Source organism: Populus trichocarpa, chromosome 6 (genome assembly GCF_000002775.5).
Source record: "Populus trichocarpa isolate Nisqually-1 chromosome 6, P.trichocarpa_v4.1, whole genome shotgun sequence".
NCBI lineage: Eukaryota > Viridiplantae > Streptophyta > Magnoliopsida > Malpighiales > Salicaceae > Populus > Populus trichocarpa.
This window is the reverse complement of record NC_037290.2, coordinates 16,618,153-16,640,845: the sequence shown is the minus strand read 5'-3', so window position 1 is coordinate 16,640,845 and position 22,693 is coordinate 16,618,153. Positions and strand designations below refer to the sequence as shown.

Here is a 22,693-nt window from a genome sequence, read left to right as displayed (position 1 = left end):
TGCCAAACCGTCGAGAATCACCACACACACGCCAGCCCAATGGAAGTGTTGCTACTCGCCAGAGTTGGTGACACGGTGGTATAGTGTTTTTGGCCACCTTATCACGTGTCACGCGCCACTTGAATGCGGCGTTCTCCCAAGATATATTCACATTGTGTTTAACACAAAATCAGGATAAAAAGTCGAAAAAACCCTTAGATGACAACCTATTAAATTTCAGACACAAGAGTGCGAAAATAAGTATACTGTATATTAAAAATGAATTTGCAAAACAATTCTTCCATGGTAGCCTAAACAATTTTGGCCATAAGGGTTTGGCAGTAATTATAATGTGCAACCAAATACAAAATAACCAAAAAACCATTCAGTGCAAGCTATTATTTGCCTTTCTTTTAAGGGTGGTATCATAGTATTTGTGCTATTCATTTTTGTTTAAAAAGCCTAACCTCACTAACAAAAACCAACAATAACAACTTAATCCCTGTGAAAAGAGGATACCACCTCTCAATCCAAAGGTACTTTTTTATGAGCGTAGGAGCAAAATAATAAATAATCATTTCACTGTAGTAATTCATAATAATCTATATCGATAATTACAATGAAATGTTAACATCCTTTAGAGTTTCTTTAGGTGTTGGGTTTGAATGGTAGCTGGGGTTATGCCCATGCCCACCACCCCCCCCCCCCCCTCCTCTCTCTCTCTCTCTCTCTCTCTCTCTCTCTATATATATATATATATATATATATATATATATATAAAGACTAAACTGAAAGCTTTTCCAAAATAGGGGTGTGATGCCCCCTAGCCCAACTGTCAAGGAAAACGATGCATCAATATTTTGATGTTTTGAGGCAGTGGGGAGGTTTGTTCTTTCTAATTATTAGATAACGATCTTCACTCTCTGTTTTTTTTTTTAAATGAACCAAGAGAACCCGGGACTGTCTTTTTCTAGTCAAGTTTCTTTCGCCATAAACACGGGATTTTCTATATAAACTACAGACAGAAACAAGGGTTTTAGATTCTTTCCAGAGCAGCTTGAAACTCGTTTTACAAAATCAACTATCACATAGATTGTCACACACAAGCACATCCGCATAGTATTTTTTAGTTACTATCTTAGAATAAAAAAGATGAAAATAAAAGAAATTTAACTCTCTCTATCTTTTGTTTGAAGGTATAAGAACTAACTCCAAAACCATTTCTCTAAAATTATTTTAAAAACAGATTTATTTTATATTTTATATCTCTCTGTATCTTTTGTATTTGTTGAGACACTAACAAAACACAACGCAATGATGTAACCCAAAAATCCATGGCTGCAAATCTACCGGGCAAAGTTTGACCTGGGGCACCGAGGGAAACACTCGTCACGTTAAAAACCCGAACATAAAGTTGATAATTAGCAGTATCTAGCAGCAAAAGAGGACAAATTGGTGGTAAGTGCACTATGTTGTGAGCCACAAAGCTCGACAAGAAACAAACCAAACCAAACTGCTTGGTGTCTGACTACCTAGACCACAAGAAAATGGTCCTCCTATACGAGGGAAACAAAAAGACATGGAGATTGTACAGCGTGAAATCACATCAGTATCATTATCATTTACATGAAAAGGAATCACCACTTGCAATTACAAGAGACATAAATTGGCAACTTGGTGTCCTTTCTTAGAAGAAATTTAAGTTTCTAGACTTCAAAGGAGTGGGGACAACTCAATAAGACAAAAGCATCGGATAAAAAGAGATGTGAAAGAGGCTAACACCGGTACAAAGCAAGCATCTAAACAGAATCAGCAAAACACCTTGTGAATATAATAAACGGGAACGGAATCAGGGATGTAGGAGCACGATAATTTGATCTTGAATAGAGGAAAGACACCAAAGACTACACTCGGACATATCGGGGGGAAGAAAAACTCTCCAAAGAGAACAAACAAGACACAAACTAGAGAAAAAAGACTCTAACTTGTATGAATAATTTCCTTTATTCAAGATACTTGCATGTTTAGTTGTAATTTTATAGCAATAGAAATAATACAATGGGGTATCTCTACTGTTATCTTTCACTGCTGATGTGCTCAGTCAACTTTTTCTTTGTGGTTTTGATGGTAGTGTGATGGAATGTTGTTTTAATATGGATTCCAGGCCCGAAAGATGCAAGAGCGGGGTTGGCAGCCGCGGTGGTTTGCAAAGGATAAAGGAAGTGATGCATACCGTTATGTTGGCGGGTATGGCAAAGGATAAAGGAAGTGAAAGATAACAGTAGAAAAAAGAAACGCTTCAAACAATGACAAACTACTTTCTTTTTCTCCTGCTCGTTAACCAGATATAAAAGAATTGCTTCAATTGACGACCTACTCTCTTCTTCCATCTTCCATTCTCACCCTTCCGACCAGGAAGGATAAAGTTCAGTAATGAAGTCATCATAATTTGGTAACTTCAAGCAATCATACATAATTGTTATTAACTAAATACGACATGCAATGATGATTAGGCTGTGACAATATATTGACACGGTTATTGGTGGGACACCGAACCGGAAACATTGTTTATGCACGCGAATGATTATAGACGATGGAGGGTAGCTCAAACCATTAAGAAATTAGGCTTTAGCTTATATTTTTGGGTTTAATTTATATGAACTTTTAGTTGAGGTTTATTAATTTGGCTTTATTTGTTGGGTTTAATTTAATTATTATTGGGTATTTTATTTAGTGATCCATGAACCCAATCGCTTGTTCTAGTTAGGGTTTTAGTATTTATATCCTACTTTTCTAAATGTTAGGGAATTTTTTATGATTAATGAAAATATTATAGACTTTGCATATCTCCAATCCCCTTTCTTCTCTTCTTTAGCTTTCTTCTTTCTCTAAAGCTTCTTTCTTTTCTTGCTTTAATTCTTATTATTTATTGTCCCGCATCAAATTTGATATCAGAGCTAGGGTTTTAATTGTTCTTACAATTAAAGGATCCACATGTTTATGCTTAACCCTAGATCCGGTTTGATCTAAAAAAAATCCTATTGTTCTGATTATGGGAAAAAAAATCATTGTTCACTGTTCATCATCAATGACAGCAATCAAATTTTCAGCAGCGGCGCCCCAGCCAATCACAGCAGCAGACCCACCATCGAGAAGACCTGCACATCAGTCCACAGATCCACGCCGATTTACTACCTCCAACACTCCCACAACGCCTCCACAACAGGAAGTCCTCACCAGCAGCAGCAGATCAGTGGGTTACAATAATCTTAACCCACGCCACCGTAACCAGCCAACCAAGACACCAGCCACGCCACAACCTCTCCCTTGACTAGCTTTCTACTGCCATTCAACTTGACAGATCCCCGTAGAAGACAACAACCCCCAGCCACAACAAGTCGCCCATACCAGCAGCAGTAGATCTTTGTCGGCAGCAGCACATCAACCAGTTCATCCTCTCCCCGCCATCGACAGATCATACATCCAGCCACCACTTCACGCCACAAGAAACTCATAGAGCCACACCGAGTTGCTGTCTCCACAGTAGATCTTTGTCTTTAGCCTCAGCCACCGCTAAATCGCACCCTCCAGTAGCAGCAACACCAACCGCAGTCACCACAACTGGTCATTCAGACCTGTTGATACTGCAGCAGTCACGCCTCGCAGCTAGTAAATAACAAAAGGAAACTCAGCAATTGCAGTACAAAAGAAGAAATTTGAGGCGAAATTAATTAACCCTGCCACGCCAACACTCTGGATCCACGTCAGCCGCCACAACATCACTCCAGAGCCATATCATGCCAATCAGCCGCCACGTAAGCAAGCATCGCCACATCATCCCCTATTGCCATGTCAACTGACACGTCATCTGAGGTCCATCCGCGATTGAATTCGACAATTTAAATGTTGGTCGGTAAATTACTCTACCTTTTGATTTGTTAATTTTACTGTTTTGGTATTGCAGTTGGTATTCAAAGTTGTCGTTAATATTACTTTTGTGCCTATATATATATATATATATATATATATATATATATATATATATATATATATATATCCCACCTTGCATTGTTCTCTGTTAACTCTTGCTTATCAACCTTTTTCTTCATTGATATTTAACAACTAGTTGTTGAGCTTGTTGAAACTATTGAAAAGTTGTGATCATTATTTGATTAATCATTTACACTTAGCATTGCATGCTTATAATTTTCCTAGCATAATATGTTCTTGATTAATCATCACATAAAAAAAAAATGAGATTAGCTTTATTTTTGTATTGTGACTTCATTTGCAAGAACCATTTGTGATCTCAATTTCATTTCTAAGTGAGTGTTGCATGCTTTTATGTCATGAGTCCTAACAAAATAGAAGCCCCCACTTTTGACGGTCGTCATGACCTTTGGATATTTGATATGTGGATTCGTAATATGAATCGATTCTTTGAGTGTCATAACTTGTCTGATAATAGAAAAGTTAGATTTGCTAAGATGATGCTCATTGGTGAAACTAAAATTTATTGGAGAGATGTTGAGGATTGTTTAGAGATGAGAGGTAAACCTCCTATAACTGATTGGATCAAAATGAAACAAAACCTTCAAGAAAAGTACCTACCCCAGTCTTATAGGAATAAACTCTTAGACCAATGGAACAATCTAAAACAAGAGAATAAGTCTATCAATGAGTATATAACACAGTTTAACGATTACATGATGAGATGTGCCATAAGAGAGAATGAAGTCATAACTTTGCGTAGATTTCGTAAAGGTTTGAATGATGATCTTAGAAAAGAAGTTGTATTTCAAGGTGTATCTACCCTTGACCAAGCTTGTACCTTAGTTCAAAACTATAAGTTGGCCACAAAGAATCAGTGGAAGCATTGTCAAGACTCTTATAGTATCCCTACTAGGTCCCAATTCAGAAGTAGTGATTCTTTGTTAGGTGCTCCACCCCACAGACCTAATCCTAGTAGCGCCCAACTTTATAAGAAAGATAAGGGCAAACGAGTTGTCAATGAAGTGTCTAAGGTGAGTTCAAGGGTTTTCGAGTGTACTAATTGTCTAGGATTTGATCATATCTCTTTAGATTGCACCTCTAAACCCTTAGTCATCCAAAAATATAAGGATATAGGTAAAGAGAAAGATTGTAGTGTTGAAGTGTATGAGCCCAATCTTGAGGATTTTAGTGACCTAGATGACGACGATGTGCAAGAAAAGGGACTTAACATAATGAGTCCACGTGAGCGTGAGAATGAGGTTAAGAAAGAATCTGATATGTTTGCTTTAATGGTAGAAGAAGTTTTAAGGAACTCTTCAGTGGAATCGCCTATAGAAATAAGTATGGTCTTAGAAGAGTCTCGTGATATTAGTCCTCCTAAACTACTTGATTCCTCACCCCACATGCTTGGTGTCCAGCACACATAAGTTTAGAGCAACATGTTGAGCTTCCTGACCCCTTACCTCATGCACGTGATGAGGAAGATGAAGATAATCCTAGTTTACTTGATTGTGTCCATACCATATCTACACAGGTTTCAAACAATATTTGTCTCATTCCACACTCTCAATCATTTAGTGTTCATAGTTACAAACGTGAGAAACCTTTAGAACACCTTCCCATATCTCTTCACGATAAGATGTCTAAGTCAGCTGAGTCGTTAGCATGTTGAGTTCATAATTTGCATGTTGAGATCATGAAACAAATTCAAGCAAGTAATGAACAATACAAATTTCGAGTTGATTTACTTAAGTATCATTATGCACTTAATATTGGAGATTATTTCATGATACAGATTAGACTTGAACGGTGTTCTTTGGAAACTGATCATAAATTGCAAGTAAGTAGTGCTAGACCATTCAAAGTGTTGCAAATGATTGAATCAAATAATTATGTCATTAAATTGCCATTAAACTTTGATATTAACTCTACTTTTGACATGAAAGACCTTGTTATAAATAAAACACAACATCTTATCCCTGATGCTCCTTTTGAAACCCTTGCCTCATTATCCTTATCTTTGACACAAAAGAAACATATTAATGCTACTTTGAATGCACAAGTTGTTTTTACCAGGGATGGTGAACTTCAGCAAATCCCAATATATGGGCTCGACGACTAGATTTAGATTATACTTAGATTATCGAAGAGACATTACAACAGCTTGATCCTTATCTTTGAGAGTGTTATCGGAGTTGTCTTGACCTATACTCGACTGGGTCGAGTTCTTCCAACCCCGGGATAATTGATGGAGACACCGAACTGCAAACATTGTTTACGCACGCGCATGATCATAGACGATAAAGGATAGCCCAAACCATTGGAAAATTGAGCTTTAGCTTATGTTTTTGGGTTTAATTTACATGAGAGATTTATTAATTTGGCTTTATTTGTTAGGTTTAATTTAATTATTGTTGGGTATTTTATTTAGTAGACCATAAACCCAATCGCTTGTTCTAGTTAAAGTTTTAGTATTTATATCCTCCTTTTTATAAATGTTAGGGGGTTTTTGATGATTAATGAAAATATTGCAGACTATGAATATCTCTAATCCCCTTTCTTCTCTTCTTTAGCCTTTTTCTTTCTCTAAAACTACTTCTTTTTTTTTTGCTTTAATTCTTATTATTTATTGTCCCCATCAGTTATGCAACACAAGAAGATGGAATCAGTGAGTCATTCAACTGGATCACTCTAGAACAAGTGCAAAACAGAGTGTTTGCTCAAATCCCACATGCAGGTAATCAGCAGTTAAATTACGGTGGTATGAATTTGTCGATCATGGCTCATGTTGAAAGCAAACAGCACAACTCTGATTAAAATACATGTACAATATTAGCATATCCGAAATGAAAATCAAAACTATTGGAGTTCTCTATTAACTCAATGATTGAACATACATTGATGACGTCTTCTTAGTCTTGTTCTGCATCTTCTATCTCTTCATCCTCCGGAACTCCATGAAGGTAGAGAACATTGTTGCGTCTGCAGATAACTTGCAAACAGATCCTGTAAATCTTCTCAAGGAATATGAAGCTTAATTCTAAAACACTGTCGCACAAAATAAAGCAATTTAAAAAATAATATTTTTAGAGGTTATGAGACATTTAGCACTCCTAAGTCCTAACTAAATGACCATCTCAATAGCTGTTTGAAGAGTTAATGACATGCAAAAGCAACATACATTATAACATACAAAGGTATTATAGAAACCAAAATTTAATGCACTATTTTGTTTGTGGTCATAACATATTGTCTGTAGCTCCCTTTTGCTTCATAATTATGCGCCACTTTGACTATAGGTGTCTGGAACTCTACCTGCACTTCTAACCTACAACCTATAGAAGAACAACAAATACAAATATGCAGTGATGCATGTGTGTAATACACAAAAGGTTGCCTGTTTGGAGTAGACATTTTCAATGTAGAGATAAATGCATGCTTCATTGTTGTCTTTTATTACTATGCTTTATGGATGTATTAAATTGCATAAAATCTTCCAGAGTAGCCTTTAACATATTTCTTTTACAATTGCTGGAAGGGAAAAAAAAAACTCCACTTCTAGGTCTACACAACCATGAAATAAAAAGACTTTACAGTATCTGCATCTTATGTCCATCTTCCACCTCGTACTTTATTATAGACCAATACAAAGGAATCCAGCTCTATTATAATCATTAACTGAAAGTAATTTTAGCTTTTGCTCGTAAATTTGGAAGCATGAAACATGGAAGTAAATAGAAAAAAGGAGTTTGTAAACTAGTAGACCTCACTGAACATTGCAGATAGTTCTCAAAGTTATAACACCACAAAACAACCATAACATGTTTGAACTTCCAACATATTTGAGACCATAACGTAACAAAATATCACCAGTTCTGAGTTTAGTCCACCATACCTATGTGTTGTTGCGTATACTAATAATTACAAAGTCAAATCATTAATAGCCATCTTAGGCTTAAGCCTTTTTTTCTCCCTGACACTGTTTCAGCTTCTATTCCCAGCTTTCTATTGGTTCCAAGCATCTAAATCAATCGATATTTCTCCCATTGTCTCAAGATTTTGGAAAAGATATTCCCTATACTTTCCATGTTCAACACACAAGTTTCAAAAAGAGGCTAAACCTTTGAAAGCTTTGAACATAAAGAAAGATATTACATGCTAAGGGTTCATTTAGTAGTAATGTTGCCTTTTCTATTGGTGTTAGGTACAGTTGAGGCAGGTAGAAGTGTATGGTAACATATGCTTCGGAAAGCCTTATGTCAAAACTGATTCAAATGACAAAACAACAAAAGTAGTAATCTAATCATTGACATGCAAATATTAGCATAATTTATGAAAATCATTATTTTCTTTCATAAAGTAACAGCAAGAAGAACCAACAAAAGGTTTCATATGGAGCTTTACACTAGAAAAAACTTCAAAGGGCTTTGTGGGTATCAAACTCAGTTGTCAGACAGGTTTGAGAGCATATTTAGGCTTAAAGTTCTTCTGAACACAATACAAAACAGCTCTAATTCAACAGTGGTATATTTAAAATAAAAACCTGCTGGTGTTACTAATTATACTTCAGTTACACGAGTAACTAGATTTTTAGGAGAGAAAGCTACTCCCATTTAGCATTTAACCTAGCCTTTGTACAAAATCGGTTAGTTCTTAAAAAGTGACTAATGCCTAAGGAAGATATCTCACAGCCATTCTTTCTAATCATGGTTTCAAAACTGTAACCCCTCTGTCCCTAGTTGCACAAATGATTTTAGAGAACTTTTTAATTTGACAACATCTGTTACCTCATAACTATCTCACAGCTGAATCCTGTCCTTCACCCATAAAGCTCGCAACATTACTTTGAAGGAAAAAAACCCTACCATAGATGCCACACTTCAAATGCATAGTGACATATAGATAGCATTCATCGAGTCTATTTAAGCACACAAGATACTAGAAAATTAGAAACCTTAATTTCCTAAACGTTCTTGTAAGAATTAGACAAGCTCTTGGAACAAATTACCACAAGAACAAGTTCTAGGATCCCTCAAGGACAGGTCATGCTAATGAACACACACTCTCAGTCTTTAGTCTTCACAATTTTAGTGTCATGGTAAGCTTCAACTTTAAGGCATTTCTCTCTTTTGTTTGTAGTGCCATGATTCTTTTCCTCATGGGCATAAGCGCTAGCTTTCACAAGGACAAATATGCTAATATCTGACCCTCTACCTTTTTTCTTAACAGCTTTAATCTCATGGTAAGCTAAGAGTATTTCCCTCTTTTAGTTATAACACCAACATCTCCTTCTTCATGGGGATAAATTCTAACTCTTCATTGTTCTTCATCTCAGGTCAAACATTTCAGTAAAGAAACAGTACTCTCATGATGGCGTGCAAGAGTTTACACAATTACTGCACACATCACTGTCATCAGAACCAAGTTTCTAAGGCCTCAATAATCAGCAATTGAGTTAAAACTTATCTCTTCCCAACTTTTAAAGCAGGTTACTACTCTATCATTCTAGTCTATAGATGAATGGTAAATGTGCAATCTTAGCTTAGCATGTTTGATATTAACCATAAAAAAAGAGAGACAAATATAAAAATCTTAACAGCGGAGCAAATATCCTACTTCTTTAACAAGTCAACAACGTACAAAAGGCTTTACCCAATTATTGAGGAAATGGAGATACATAATTTTTTTTTTTAAGATACAATCAGTTAAAGACCAAAGAGCTTTACTTGTACCCATTGTTCTTGAAATTTAAAGGAGCTTTGCAGTTCTCTTCGAGCTTAGTTTTCATGCCAAAAAACACATACCAATAACATATAAACTTATGAATCAACTCTTGGTTTAAGTTACCTGATCAAAATCTCTCCCAAATTTCCAATGAACTGTCCATCGATATACTCTTCAGTATTTCCCAGCTGCAAATCACATTCCATTAATAGTACAAAGCTCATTAACAAAATCTGAAATTGCAAAAGGGATTCCTACAACCCAAAATAACGTAACATAAAGAAATAAAATTTAATTTGAAAAAAAAACATGCATGTTCAGAAGTTAGATACGAAATTGAAAAGGAAAGGCAGTGCCAGGAGGTTCATGTATGAATCAACAGAAGCAAGAAAACCTGAAAGACAGACCAAGCAACCAATCAAAAGCATAAGGAGAAAAGGAGAGTAAGATATAAAAGGGAAACTAAGAAGAGGAACAAAGTTTATACCTTTGTATCCCATTTGCATCAAGCTTTGACAGTAACAGTCTTTCCAGTCAAATTGTTCAAAAAGGGCTTAGGGTTAACTGGTACAGTCTGCATGCAAACATCCAGAGACAGCAACCATCAACTATTACATTACATACGCTAAACTTTCAAAGCCATAATAATAATAATTAACGCAAGAACAAGAGCAAAGGGAACAGAGAGCAGAGAGAACTCACGGCCATGACGAAGGAAGAAGAAAGTCGAGTGTCAAGGGCTTGTTGATTTTGGGTCCAACTTTAATGACTAAAACCCAAGGGCTTTTTCCCTATCTCTATGGAGTCGGGATATGGACTAGGTGGGCTGCCATGGCCCAAATAACCAGGGAATTAATTAGTCGTCAAGGTACTTTTACTCCATTTGGGTCGCAAATCGGTCGCAAATCTTTTAAAATAAATAAATTATATTTTGGTTGCAAGAAATTATAATATCATAATTATTATTCTTAAATATGAGAATTATTAATAATTTAAAATAGTAATCACCGTCATAATTTCAAATAATTGCTAGAAGTATTAATTATCACCATTGATTTAACAACCCTATCATCTTTAATTTAAATAATGAAACAAGACTTTAAATCAAATTGTTAGTCAATTTAATGAGAAACTTAATTGATAATGGGGTAAAGATTAAGATTAGAGGTTATGTGTTAAATAAAAATGAAAGAGGTAAGAAATTAGATAGAAGGGTATAGAGGAAAGAAAATAGAAATTTGGTGTAAATTTGAAAAAGCTGAAATTTGCAATGATTTGGGAATGTGTTTCTGTTTATTTTTGTGTTTCAAAAGCGTTTTTGAAAAAAATTAAAATTTTTTTATTTTTTTCTTTACTTCAAATTAATATTTTTTTTTATATTTTTAGATCATTTTGATGCGCTGATATCAAAAATAATTTTTAAAAAATAAAAAATATTATTTGATATATTTCTAAGTAAAAAGTTCTTTAAAAACAACCATAACCACACTTCTAAATAGGTAATTTTTTTTAAAAAAGAAGGGAAAATTAGTAATTTTAAATTCTAACAATTCACACATATCTTATTTGACTTCCAAGTTTTACTATATAAAAATAAAATGAAAATAAATAAATAAATGTTTGCCCGAAAGACAAGTAAGAACTAAGCTCAGCGTTTCACCTTTTAAAACTAATATAAGTGATAAGATGACTAAAAAATTCAAGAAATTTCCATCTAAAATTAAGATTGTTTGAAAGCAACCAATTGACCAATGATAAGAACTTAGGGTTAAAAAGTTTGTTTTCACTGTGATTTCAGATTCAAGTCCTGTAGTTATTAATATAATTAATATAATTGTCATTAGAGGCTTATATGGTCGTTAACTTCAGGTTCCGTAACAAACTGGTCCGGACATCTATATTAATAATAATAAAAAAAAGATTGTTGGAAAGCTTGAAGGAAAAAAGAAAAAGAAAAAGAAAAAGAAAAAGAAAAGGTAATTAAAAATAAAAATAAAAATAAAATCACATATAAATAAAAATATATCTTCACGTAGCAGGTTAATAATAGCTTACACTCCAGAATACAATAATTGAGCATAACACCAACATACACCCGAAAACATAAAAAAAATAATATATAAATTGTAAAATAATATATTAGAAAGGTAGAGATAGAAACTTTGTTTATTCTTTTTGTATTACTCTATGGAGCATCAAGAAAAAAAAAAGGGTAATAAATAATAGTTTTATTCTTGTATAAACTTCTTTGACCGAAAATTAAGAAATTGGAAATTTAAGTTTGAATTGAATTATATTTAATAAAATTCCAACAAATATTATATAGATTCTAGTTTCACAAACATATATGGAAATTGTCGAAACTGGAAAACAATATAATAATAATAATAATCATAATAATAATAACAATAATAATAATAATAATAATAATAATAATAATAATAATAATAGAATGCTCGAAACCGTGGAAGTGATGTGAAAAGGACACGAGTAGTTCGGGGAAAATGTATATAGAAACAGAAAAATACTAGCAGTAGACTTAAAATCTAATTCCTAATTAATTAAATATTAAAAAATAAAAATTGAAATTTTTTTAATTATAAATAAATTAAAAAAAATCAATTAAAATAATAATGAAGATCAAAATTGAAACACAAAATAAATCTTATCTTTAATTGAAGGGTGAAATTGAAAAACAAATTAATTTAACAACATAAACTAAAAAAATCAAAAGAATGAGAATTAAAATTAAAATAAGAAATATAAATAAATTTTTTATTGAAAGGTGAATTAAAAAGAAAAAACAAATTTAACAAAAGGTGAAAAAAAAAACAATCAAAAGAATGAGGATCAAATTGAAAAAAACCACATTTCCATATTGAGATTGAATGATAAAATTGCAAATAAATCAAAGTTTTACAAAAAGATCAAGAACAAAAATTAAAAATCAAAAGAATAAGGATCGAAGTAAAAATCCTTATAAATCAAAAGACAACCATGAATTTTGCATAACTAGCGTAAATTTCAAGGGAAGGAGAAAGAGAAGAGGAGAAAAAAAAACGAAAGTATTGTCGACAATAAACTGTGCCACCACTGATTGCATGCGCTACCTCAAAAGGAATAGTATATAACGACACTTCCAATGATATGATAAAAGGAGAATTTTGGTTGTTGTGAGGCATAGCTTGAATCAACAACTTTTTTTTTATTTAGTCAAATACTAAATTACCCATAAGATAATCTAATAATAAACAAATTTTTTCTTTTGTCAAAAGATAAAAAAATCTCACTAACATCTATTTTAAAATTTTTGCTTTAATTTAAGAGTATATTGGTCGTTTCACTATTCTCATATATATGATTAAATACTAATTTTTTCCTCATCGGACCTAATAATCATAAAAAACATTGTAAAATACAAAAATACCTTTAATGCCAGTTTTTATTTTTATGCTTTAAATAGTATTTTGGCAGTTTCATTTTGATTTTGAAATGAAAAAAGACTTATCAGTTATCAATCTGATAATGACTAATAAACCTTGTAAAAAGATTTCAAAGGTCCTAAAAGTCAGCTTTAAAATTTTTTTAGTGGGAAGGGTGAAACCGTGAGAACATTGTTCTTGATGCCAATTTTGTTTTCTTTGCTTTTAAGAGGATTATAGTTGTTTTATTGTAATTTTAAAATAACAAAAAATTATTTATCTTTGGTAAATTTAATAATAGCTAATAAACCTTATAAAAAGATTTCAAAGCTCTCGGTATCAAGTTTTAAAGTTTTTCAATGGGGATAGGAAAACCATGAAAACATTGTTCTATGAGCGCACTCTCTGTTGAACAATGTTTCCACTCACACTGTGGAGTGTTTTCCCATCCTCTGTTAGCTTTTATTAACATAAATGCATATAAGATCGTACATATAAAATTTAATCCAACTAAACCTTGAGCAGACTGCTGAAAGATAATAAATGTATCATTATTATTATTATTATTATTATTATTATTATTATTATTATTAACTCGTTTACACCTATCCCAACTAATCTAATAATTGCAAGCTAGGTTCTCGGTTTTTTCTTTTTTCATTTAAGACCGCATTTTTTATACGTTCAGATGTTATATTACAAAATTATAATTATATAAAAAACTAGGCCCAAGGGAGTTTTTACTATTCAATATCCACTCTAGACTCTCTCACAAATCACCATAAATTAGAATAATTAATTTTTTAAAAAATTTAATTTGGTCTTTATTTTTTTTTTTTTTGCATAATCAACCTTTTTGGACACAAATTAATATCCAATTATATATATATTTTTAAAAAGATTGAATTAAAAAACAAAAGATCAAAATGAAAAACATAGAAAAAATGGTGGCAACTTCGAATTTCATACAAAAGATTTACTTTTCCCCCTATTTTTTTTTCAATTAATAGATGACAAGTCCTGTTAGTTTTCAAAAATTTAATTTTGGAACAAAAATTTATTTCTCTTATTTTTCAATTCTTTTTTATGAGAAGAGAGAGACTTACTAGATTCTACAGTAGAGATAGAAAATCACTTTTTACACCTATTCGACCATCAAAATTGATGATTTTGGTATCAATGGGTTCCATTTGATAAAGAAAATTTCACCCAGGTGTTTTCCTTTCTTTATCCTTGCATGATGAGGTAGATTTGATCATGGGGACATTTGCGGGTACAGGTTGATTTCAAGTTTTAACTTGTTTTTTTTAGGTTGTTTGAAGCCATAAATAGGTTTATTAAGGTATTTATTATGTTTTCTTAGTGTTTTAGGTCAAAAATAAGTTTTTAGCAAAAAAACCGAAGCCTCGTTTTTCTTGCAATCTATTGTTAGATTCTGCAAACAACAGGTGATGCATTATCTGCTTATTTAAAAAAAAAACGGACAACAAGTTATCCATCCCTTAAAAAAATAAAAGAATAGAACCATGACCAAATGCGCGAGCTGGAGTGGAAGGTCCATGTGTTTGGGCTTTCTTTTAGAAGGTCAAGGCATGTTGAGCCACTAAGCATGCTAGACCATCAAGCCCACACGTCCGGGCTCCTTTTTGCTTTTTTTTTTTTTTACATTTTTATTTTATATTAAGGTAAAAAAATCTAATAAAAAAATAAGTAAACTCACTTGAGTCCATAACCCAAGTTGTCGGTTTGATGAGTTAATCCATAACATTTGGATCAATCCTGTATTTTATTTTCTGATTTTTTTAAAAAATTATTTGATTGAAATTTTTTAAGCATTTATTTTATTTTGAATTTGTCTTCATGATGTATATTTTTTTTCTTTGGAATTGATTTTTTCAGATTTTATCAATATGGTTAAGCCATGAAATTCAGGTAGATCAAATATATTGTCTTCTCATATTTTTTAAAAAATATGATGCTGAAATTTCTTTAAGCTTTTATTTTATTTAAATTGGTCTTCATGATATATTTTGTTTTGGTTTTTTTTGTAGGATTAATTGGTTCAATTTACTTTTTATACAGTTTTTTATCATCTTGATTTTTGTTTAAAATTCAATCCACATTATTATCGGTCACCCAGTTTATCATGTTATATGATATTGAAAAAAGAAATCATGTAATCTTCATATTGTTTTATGTTTTATTTTTTAATGATCTAACTAGTGACAGAGCGGGTGAAAAAACTAGTCTTATCTATATTGAGATTAGAGATTCATAAGAGTTTTATTTCTTATGGTTTAGTATGAGACTAGTTTATTGACCATGTTCTCGTTGCGGCTTAGGTAAAAATTTTTTTTAACATATCAAAATAATATCTAGATTGTCAGAAACTTTTAAGAATTATCATGAAACTCGGTAAAATGATTCAAACTTTAAAAATTATGACTCGTCTATTTGCTAAGCCTGAATTTTTTATCAAATCGTGTGGGAATTGCCTTACATGATCTTTCTCATTTGATAGGTTTAAAAAAAATAATCAAATCAATAATGAATGATTAAATTAAATAAAAATCCTATATTAAAGGATATAATTATAAAAAATCATTAGATAAAAAAAAGGCTAAAAAAACTTTTATTATATGATAAAAAATACAAAAATTAATTTATGATTAAGTTAATACTGAAAGATAAAATTAAATAAAAAAAACCCATATGAAAGGATAGAGTTAAAAAAAAAAGATATAAAAAAAAAGAGTAAAAGACCTAAAAGAAATAAAAACCTTATATTAAAAGATAAAATTAAAAAAATAGAGTAAAAGACCTAAAAAAAAACCTCATATTAAAAGATAAAATTAAAAAAATATTAAAAATTAAAAAAAGAATAAAAAAACTCATATGACCAATAAAATAAGTGATGTGCTTGTGTAAAATAGCCTAAGAGCTTGGGCTTGAAGGAGGAACACGTGACTGAACTATTTTTTATTTTTATTTTTTTCTTTCTTCTTTGAAATGAAAAATCATAGACGATAGGTCGTCTATGAAATGCAATAAACTTTGCTTTCATTGCGAATGGAACACGCGACCTCAACTTCTCCCATGCTTTAACTACTGATGAGCTACGACATGATATATATTGATAAAAAAAAAGATTAAGAAAATATATTAACTTTTTTTATTGTTCATATCAACTTCAATAGCGAACTGAACACACGACCTCAACATCTCCCACACATGTTCTAACTATTGAGCAACGATATGTTGTTGGTAATAAAATGATTAAAAAATATATTAATCATGTTTACATATTATTTATATGAAAAGTGAAACTAACTCTAAATTCTAAACTTTTTTTTAGCTGTTTGTGTAATTTAAACGTTGGTGCTCAAGGATGAAGAATATTTTTTTAACCATTTGACTCCTTCCCTCGTATTACTCTAGTTATACATTAGTAACTTATGTGGCTATGCGGGCTAATTTTTTATTTTTATAAAATATATTAAAAAAACTTATGATTCAAGAGTATTTGGTCTGGCTGCAATGCTGGACCCAAAAATATTGAGTTTGATTGCAATATCATACCCAACAATAATATTTATATTTTTAATATTATTTTGTTTCGTTAAATTTTTTTGACCCAAACCGTAATGAAAGCATGGTCACTAAACTAGTCTCGTACTAAACCATAAGAAATAAAACTCTTATGAATATTTGATCTCAATATAAATAATACTAGTTTTTTGACCTGCTCTGTCACTAGTCAGACCATTTAAAAAAAAAAACATAAAAAAATATGGTGATTGCAACAATTTGTTTTTCAATATCATATAATATGATAATATGGGTGACCAATAATAACGTGGATTGAATTTAAAATAAAATTAAGATGATAAAAAACTTTATAAACAACAAATTAAAACCAATTAATCATACAAAAAAAAAAACAAAAACAAAATATATCATGAAGACCAATTTAAATAAAATAAAAGCTTAACGAAATTTGAGCATTATATTTTAAAAAAAATAAGACGACAATATATTTGATCGACCTGAGTTTCACGACTTAACCATGCTGATAAAATTTGAAAATATCAATTCCAAAGAAAAAAAAATATACACCATGAAGACAAATTCAAAATAAAACAAATGATAAAAAAATTTCAATCATATATATTTTTTTAAATCAGAAAATAAAATATTGGATCGATCTAGATGTTGTGGATTTAACTCGTCAACCTACAACCCAGGTTATGAACTTAAGTGGGTTTACTGGTTTTTTTTATTAGATTTTTTTACTTCAATATACAATTAAAAATTAAAAAAGCAAAAATGAGCCCAGACGTGTGGGCCTGATGGCCCTGTTAATTTATAAGAAAAATAATAATATTTATAACACAAATAATTATATTAAAAAACCAAAGACCCGAGAACCTTGGGTCCTCACAAATAACCTAAGAGAATTGGGTCCTAACGTAGGACCCAAGCAAAATAGGTCTTGATGCAGTACCCATGAGCATTGGGTCCTGACGCCGGACCCAACAGAATTAAGTCCAGACATAGGACCCAAGGCAAATTGGTTATGCGTCTGGAGCACCTAAAAGAATTATAATAAAAATAATAATATTTATAGCACAAATAATAATATTTTTATATTAATACTTTGAATTATAATAAAAATAATAATATTTCGAACACAAATTATAATATTTTTGATATGAATACTTTGAGTTATAATAAAAATAATAATATTTATAACATAAATAATTTTATTTTTGAGATGAATACTTTGAATTATAAGAAAAATAATAATATTTATAACACAAATAATTATATTTTTTTATATGAATACTTTAAATTATAATAAAAATAATAATATTTATAACACAAATAATTATATTAATAAACCAAAGACCCAAGAACCTTGGGTCCTGGCAAAGGATCCAAGAGGATTAGGTCCCGATGCAGGACCCAAGACAATTGGCTCCTGACCCAGGACCCAAACGAAATGGGTCCTGACGCAGGACCTAAGAGCATTGGGTCCAGACGCAGGACCCAAGGCCAATTGGTTTTGCATCTGGAGCACCCAAGAGAATTATAATAAAAATAATAATATTTATAACACAAATAATTATATTTTTTTATATGAATACTTTGAATTATAATAAAAATAATAATATTTCAAACGCAAATTATAATTTTTTTGATATGAATACTTTGAGTTATAATAAAAATTATAATATTGATAACATAGATAATTTTATTTTTGAGATGAATACTTTGAATTATAAAAAAAAAATAATATTTATAAGACAAATAATTATATTAGTAAACCCAAGACCTAAAAACCTTGGGTCCTAACAAAGGACCCAAGATGATTGGGTCCCGACGCAGGACCTAAGAGACCTAGGTCCTGATGCAAGACTCATGAGCAGTGGGTCCTGACAGAGGACCCAAGGCCAAGGCATCCTAAGCGGGTCTGGCCCCAGCGCCCAGGACAGCCCCAGCATCGTGTGTCTACAGCCTGGGGCTTGCAGCCCCACTTGGCTCGCGAGCGTCCAGGGCTTGCCAACCCCTATGCCAGGTGTATGCAATTCGGGGCCTACAGCCCTACCAAAACTGGAGCTAACCATTTTCTCCTCAACTATCCCTTAAATGCCATATGCATCCCAGTGAAAAGACAATCCTACCCTCTCCCTGCAGTCTTTCCAATTTTTTGTGGTAAGGACAACTCTGCTATTATATTGCTCCAATCCACGATACTTTGTATTTATGTAAACAATAACAAGAGCATATAAACTGTAGATGTCCTTGCTTGTATCTCTGCACCTGACTTAACTTAGTTAACATGTATGTTTTATTGAGAGAATATAGTGTAATGTATGAAATAGATTAGTCTTTTTTTTTTATATATATATATATAGAATAAATAGGTTGATTAAATTTGAAACCCTTAATAATAGTTATATTTGACACTAACGATCCGTACGAAATCTATGTTCATGAACTTATTAGCACATAGAATTCATATGTTATGATGAGCATATGTTCCAAATTAATGTATTATACATTATCGTTACAACCAATTCTTTTTAGATCTTGGTCAATAAATTGGAAAGAAAAAAATGTTGGATTTTTAAGATAGATCACCTTCATATATATATATATATATATATATATATATATATATATTGCTTTCAGAGATAATATTAACTAATTTATATGCTGATCAAGATTAAGTTTTTATTCAAATGATTAAAAAACAAATGCACCGTTGTGCATTCAAGAAATAAATAATAATAATAATAATAATAAATAAATGTCCTTAATTACCCAACCTCACCCTTGTGGTTTCCTTTTAGCACTATTTATTTATGTATATGTGTTTTATATAATAAAAATAAATCATGTTTCACGGCAAAGCCAACGGGGAGTAAATGTGCTGAGCCTTGGACATTTCCGAAAGAGTTGTGATCTTTACAAGGCCCCTTGGCCCCACCTTCTTCAGGCAACCACTTGAATGACCAAAACAACCCTAGCCAACAAAATTCTATATTTCCTCTGCTTGAGTAAGGTTAGGATTTCCTCTGCCTTCACGGGGACACATTAATTAATCTTAATAGAAAAAGGGTGAGATCTAGTGGCCAAAGAGAACTATAATTTGGAGTTCCCGACCGCCTGAGAGTCAAAAAGAAGCGATGCGTTCGCCGACCGCAACGCGGTCGTTTATGTAGCCCATGCATTTCAATTTACTAGACACCTTTCTTATTATTTATTTACTAAAATATTGCTTCTTAATCTATATATGTATTTATATATTCCTCATGAATTGCACTACGCCTTTTGAGCTCGCTTTTTCTTCACGCTTTTAATCACCATCCCAATAAATATGATTTTATATTATATTTATAAGAGTAGATTTTCAATATGCCAGTTGGCACTATATATTATATACAACGCAACGTCCTAATATAAAAGACAGGGCTGAGAGCTCAGGCGTCACCGGGTAGTTAAGTGAAGAACTAGGAGATGCAAGGGGAGAAGGAATAAAAGAGTTATAGATTCATACTTCACATGAAGATGACATTGATTCGTTTGAAAATGGAAAAGAAAGAAAAAGAAAAAGAAAAAGAAGGTAAATTAAACCTCTTTCAGACACCTACCTGACCTCCCCGATACTTGAAACTCTCTCATTTATCTCTCTCCCCCTCTCCCTCTCTCTATCTCATTTATATATATTCTTACCAAAAACCTAACAAACAATACAATTCAAACTCACAGAGTCACCCCATTGCCCTACCAGGAGGTTCATACCTCTCTCTCTCAACCTCTCCTGCATAGACACCAAACTCTTTTCAGTCTGCTTATTACTACTAATTAACACACGCCCGCACTCACTCTCCCTCCTACACAAATCCCACCAAGGACCACACCCTTTTCAGTTTGTTAGCTACTTCTCTTTCAAAAGATCACAGACACTTTTCCATAACCCCCCCACCCAAAAGGGATATCAAGCAAGTGAGAAAAAAATGAACATGAACGGTTTTGAATCTCAACAAAGACAAGAACCCTTGAAAAGAAGATGGCAAGAGATTACAAGTGTCCCAAACATGAGCCAGTTCCCTAGGCCAACTTCTTCTTTACCCAATTTCATGACTAAGCCTATAACCTTTCCTGGCTTTGAAGATGATGATCTTGTTTCTACCATGATCCCTCCGGTGACAGTTGTTCTCGAGGGCCGTTCGATCTGCCAGAGAATTAGCCTTCATAAGCATGCAAGCTATCATAGCCTTGCGAAGGCTCTAAGGCAGATGTTTGTTGACGGAGGCAGCGATTCCGGAGGGTCGACCGCATCATCAGCATCAGAGAGTGTCAGTGACCATGATCTTGATCTCACAAATGCTGTTCCTGGTCATCTCATCGCCTATGAAGACATTGAAAGTGATCTCCTTCTTGCTGGTGACCTTAACTGGAAGTACGTATACGTTATCATTTTGACTTCTTATATTGCCATGTTTTAATGTCATTGACTAAATGTACATGTCCTTTAACCAGGACTCCATATATAAATGGTTTTTTTTTATTATGAAACTCTATTTCTTTCAGCAGTAAGCAATCCTAATAAAAACTTATAGTGGTATAGTTTCTTATCGCCTCATCAGTTATATGGGTCTTGTATATTTACGTACAGAGATAGATCTGATTAATATGATTATTTTAACTACACAAATTTATTGATATAACAATCAACATAGAGATCGTTATTGACACATATATGTTTATATGATGATTGATATACTGATATTGGTAGATTTGTTGATATATTTATCTTGATCATGCTGATGTTGATGGATCTAGCTATTAATTTATTTATATTGACTATCACATCAACATATATATATATATATATATGATAAATCGATAAATATATATTTATGTTAATGACCACATTAGTATATCTATGAACACGTACGGATCCACTTCATGTTCCGTAATGAAATTGTAGCATCGCAAACCCATAACCTATAGAGGTCTTTTCTTTTTTTTTTTCTTTTTCGCTCGATAAATTATTGGTTATGCCTGTATTGTAAATGGTTATGCTACACTATTGCTTGCTCTTAATTTGTCACTCTGGGTGTGAATATATAGAGACTTTGTGCGTGTGGCGAAGAGGATTAGGATACTGCCAGCGAAGGGCAATTCAAGGAAGAGAACAGGAGGGGCGGCCTAGGGGCTGGGTTGCTATACATTGTCTGGCTGTGTGATGATTGTATTGATCAAGATGTAAGAAGTCAAGGATGTTATACAGTTTAATATTTTAAAAAAGCAGGGTTTATGATTTTGCTATGGAAAATATGTCACCTAGCTAGCTAGATCTCCTGGGAAGGACGACCTCGTTTCCTTCTTTGAATAAAAGAACTCTGATCTCCCAAATTCGGTTGTTCACGGATGTTGTTTTATTTCTAGCAGCTCTAATGTATGTGGCCCATGCATTTGCCCTTATTTCTTGCCTCGCTCTGTTCATTAGAAAAGGTCAAACTTACCTTCCTAATCTCTTTGTTTTTTTATAGTATCTTACCTTCCTAGACTGTCTAGTGAGGAACTAGCACATGTACGCACCATACCCAGGTGAATCATAACAGTATCAAATCGTTTCATTTATAGATTAGTTTTCATGTCAGTATATCTTTAGCTAAATTTAGTTAATTAATAGAAGAAGACACTGTTTTCTTTTTATTGCTTTCAATTGGATATGTAAGTGGTGATGGCGTGGTATCCATGGAAATTTAACATCTTTCTTGCCGAACAGGAGTGGATGAAACTCAGCACCTGCTGTCATATATAGCTGTCTTGTTCTGTTCCACTGGAACGAATGAGAGCTAATTTATAGCAGATCAACACTTCCAATTCCATCTCTCTCTCTCTCTCTCTCAATTAATGTCGACAACTTTTGGCCAAATACTAACCGAAATGTCCGTTGGATATTTAAGTGGTTAGATAGACCAAATTAACTACTTCAAATGTACATTTGAGATTGCCATAACCTTTACTTTTTAAAATGTTTTTTATTTAAAATTATA

At 32.4% G+C, this 22,693-nt stretch overlaps 1 protein-coding gene and 1 non-coding gene across 3 annotated transcripts; one reads left to right on the top strand and one right to left on the bottom strand.

Annotated features, from left to right (window-relative positions):
* Nucleotides 1-6,760: 6,760 nt before the first annotated feature.
* LOC112327898 (uncharacterized) lies at nt 6,761-10,461 on the bottom strand. Of its 2 annotated transcripts, XR_008059384.1 has the most exons (3): nt 10,399-10,461; nt 10,184-10,270; nt 6,761-10,090 (listed from the first exon to the last, which is right to left on the bottom strand). It is a non-coding gene; the product is annotated as an uncharacterized LOC112327898 (transcript). The 2 variants fall into 2 exon arrangements; XR_008059383.1 differs by lacking the exon at nt 10,399-10,461 and having other exon boundaries at nt 10,184-10,389.
* Nucleotides 10,462-20,134: 9,673 nt separating this feature from the next.
* LOC18100489 (auxin-responsive protein IAA33) lies at nt 20,135-22,165 on the top strand. The gene is made up of 2 exons (XM_006381732.3): nt 20,135-21,087; nt 21,762-22,165. The coding sequence occupies exons 1-2, from the start codon at nt 20,642-20,644 to the stop codon at nt 21,841-21,843; spliced, it is 528 nt and encodes a 175-aa protein (XP_006381794.2). The 5' UTR covers nt 20,135-20,641; the 3' UTR covers nt 21,844-22,165.
* The last annotated feature ends 528 nt before the right edge of the window (nt 22,166-22,693 follow it).

Coding starts and splice junctions, on each gene's coding strand:
- LOC18100489 (XM_006381732.3), top strand. CDS start 20,642: ATGAACATGAACGGTTTTGAATCTCAACAAAGACAAGAACCCTTGAAA. Junction 21,088..21,761: donor GCTGGTGACCTTAACTGGAA/GTACGTATACGT, acceptor GTGAATATATAG/AGACTTTGTGCGTGTGGCGA.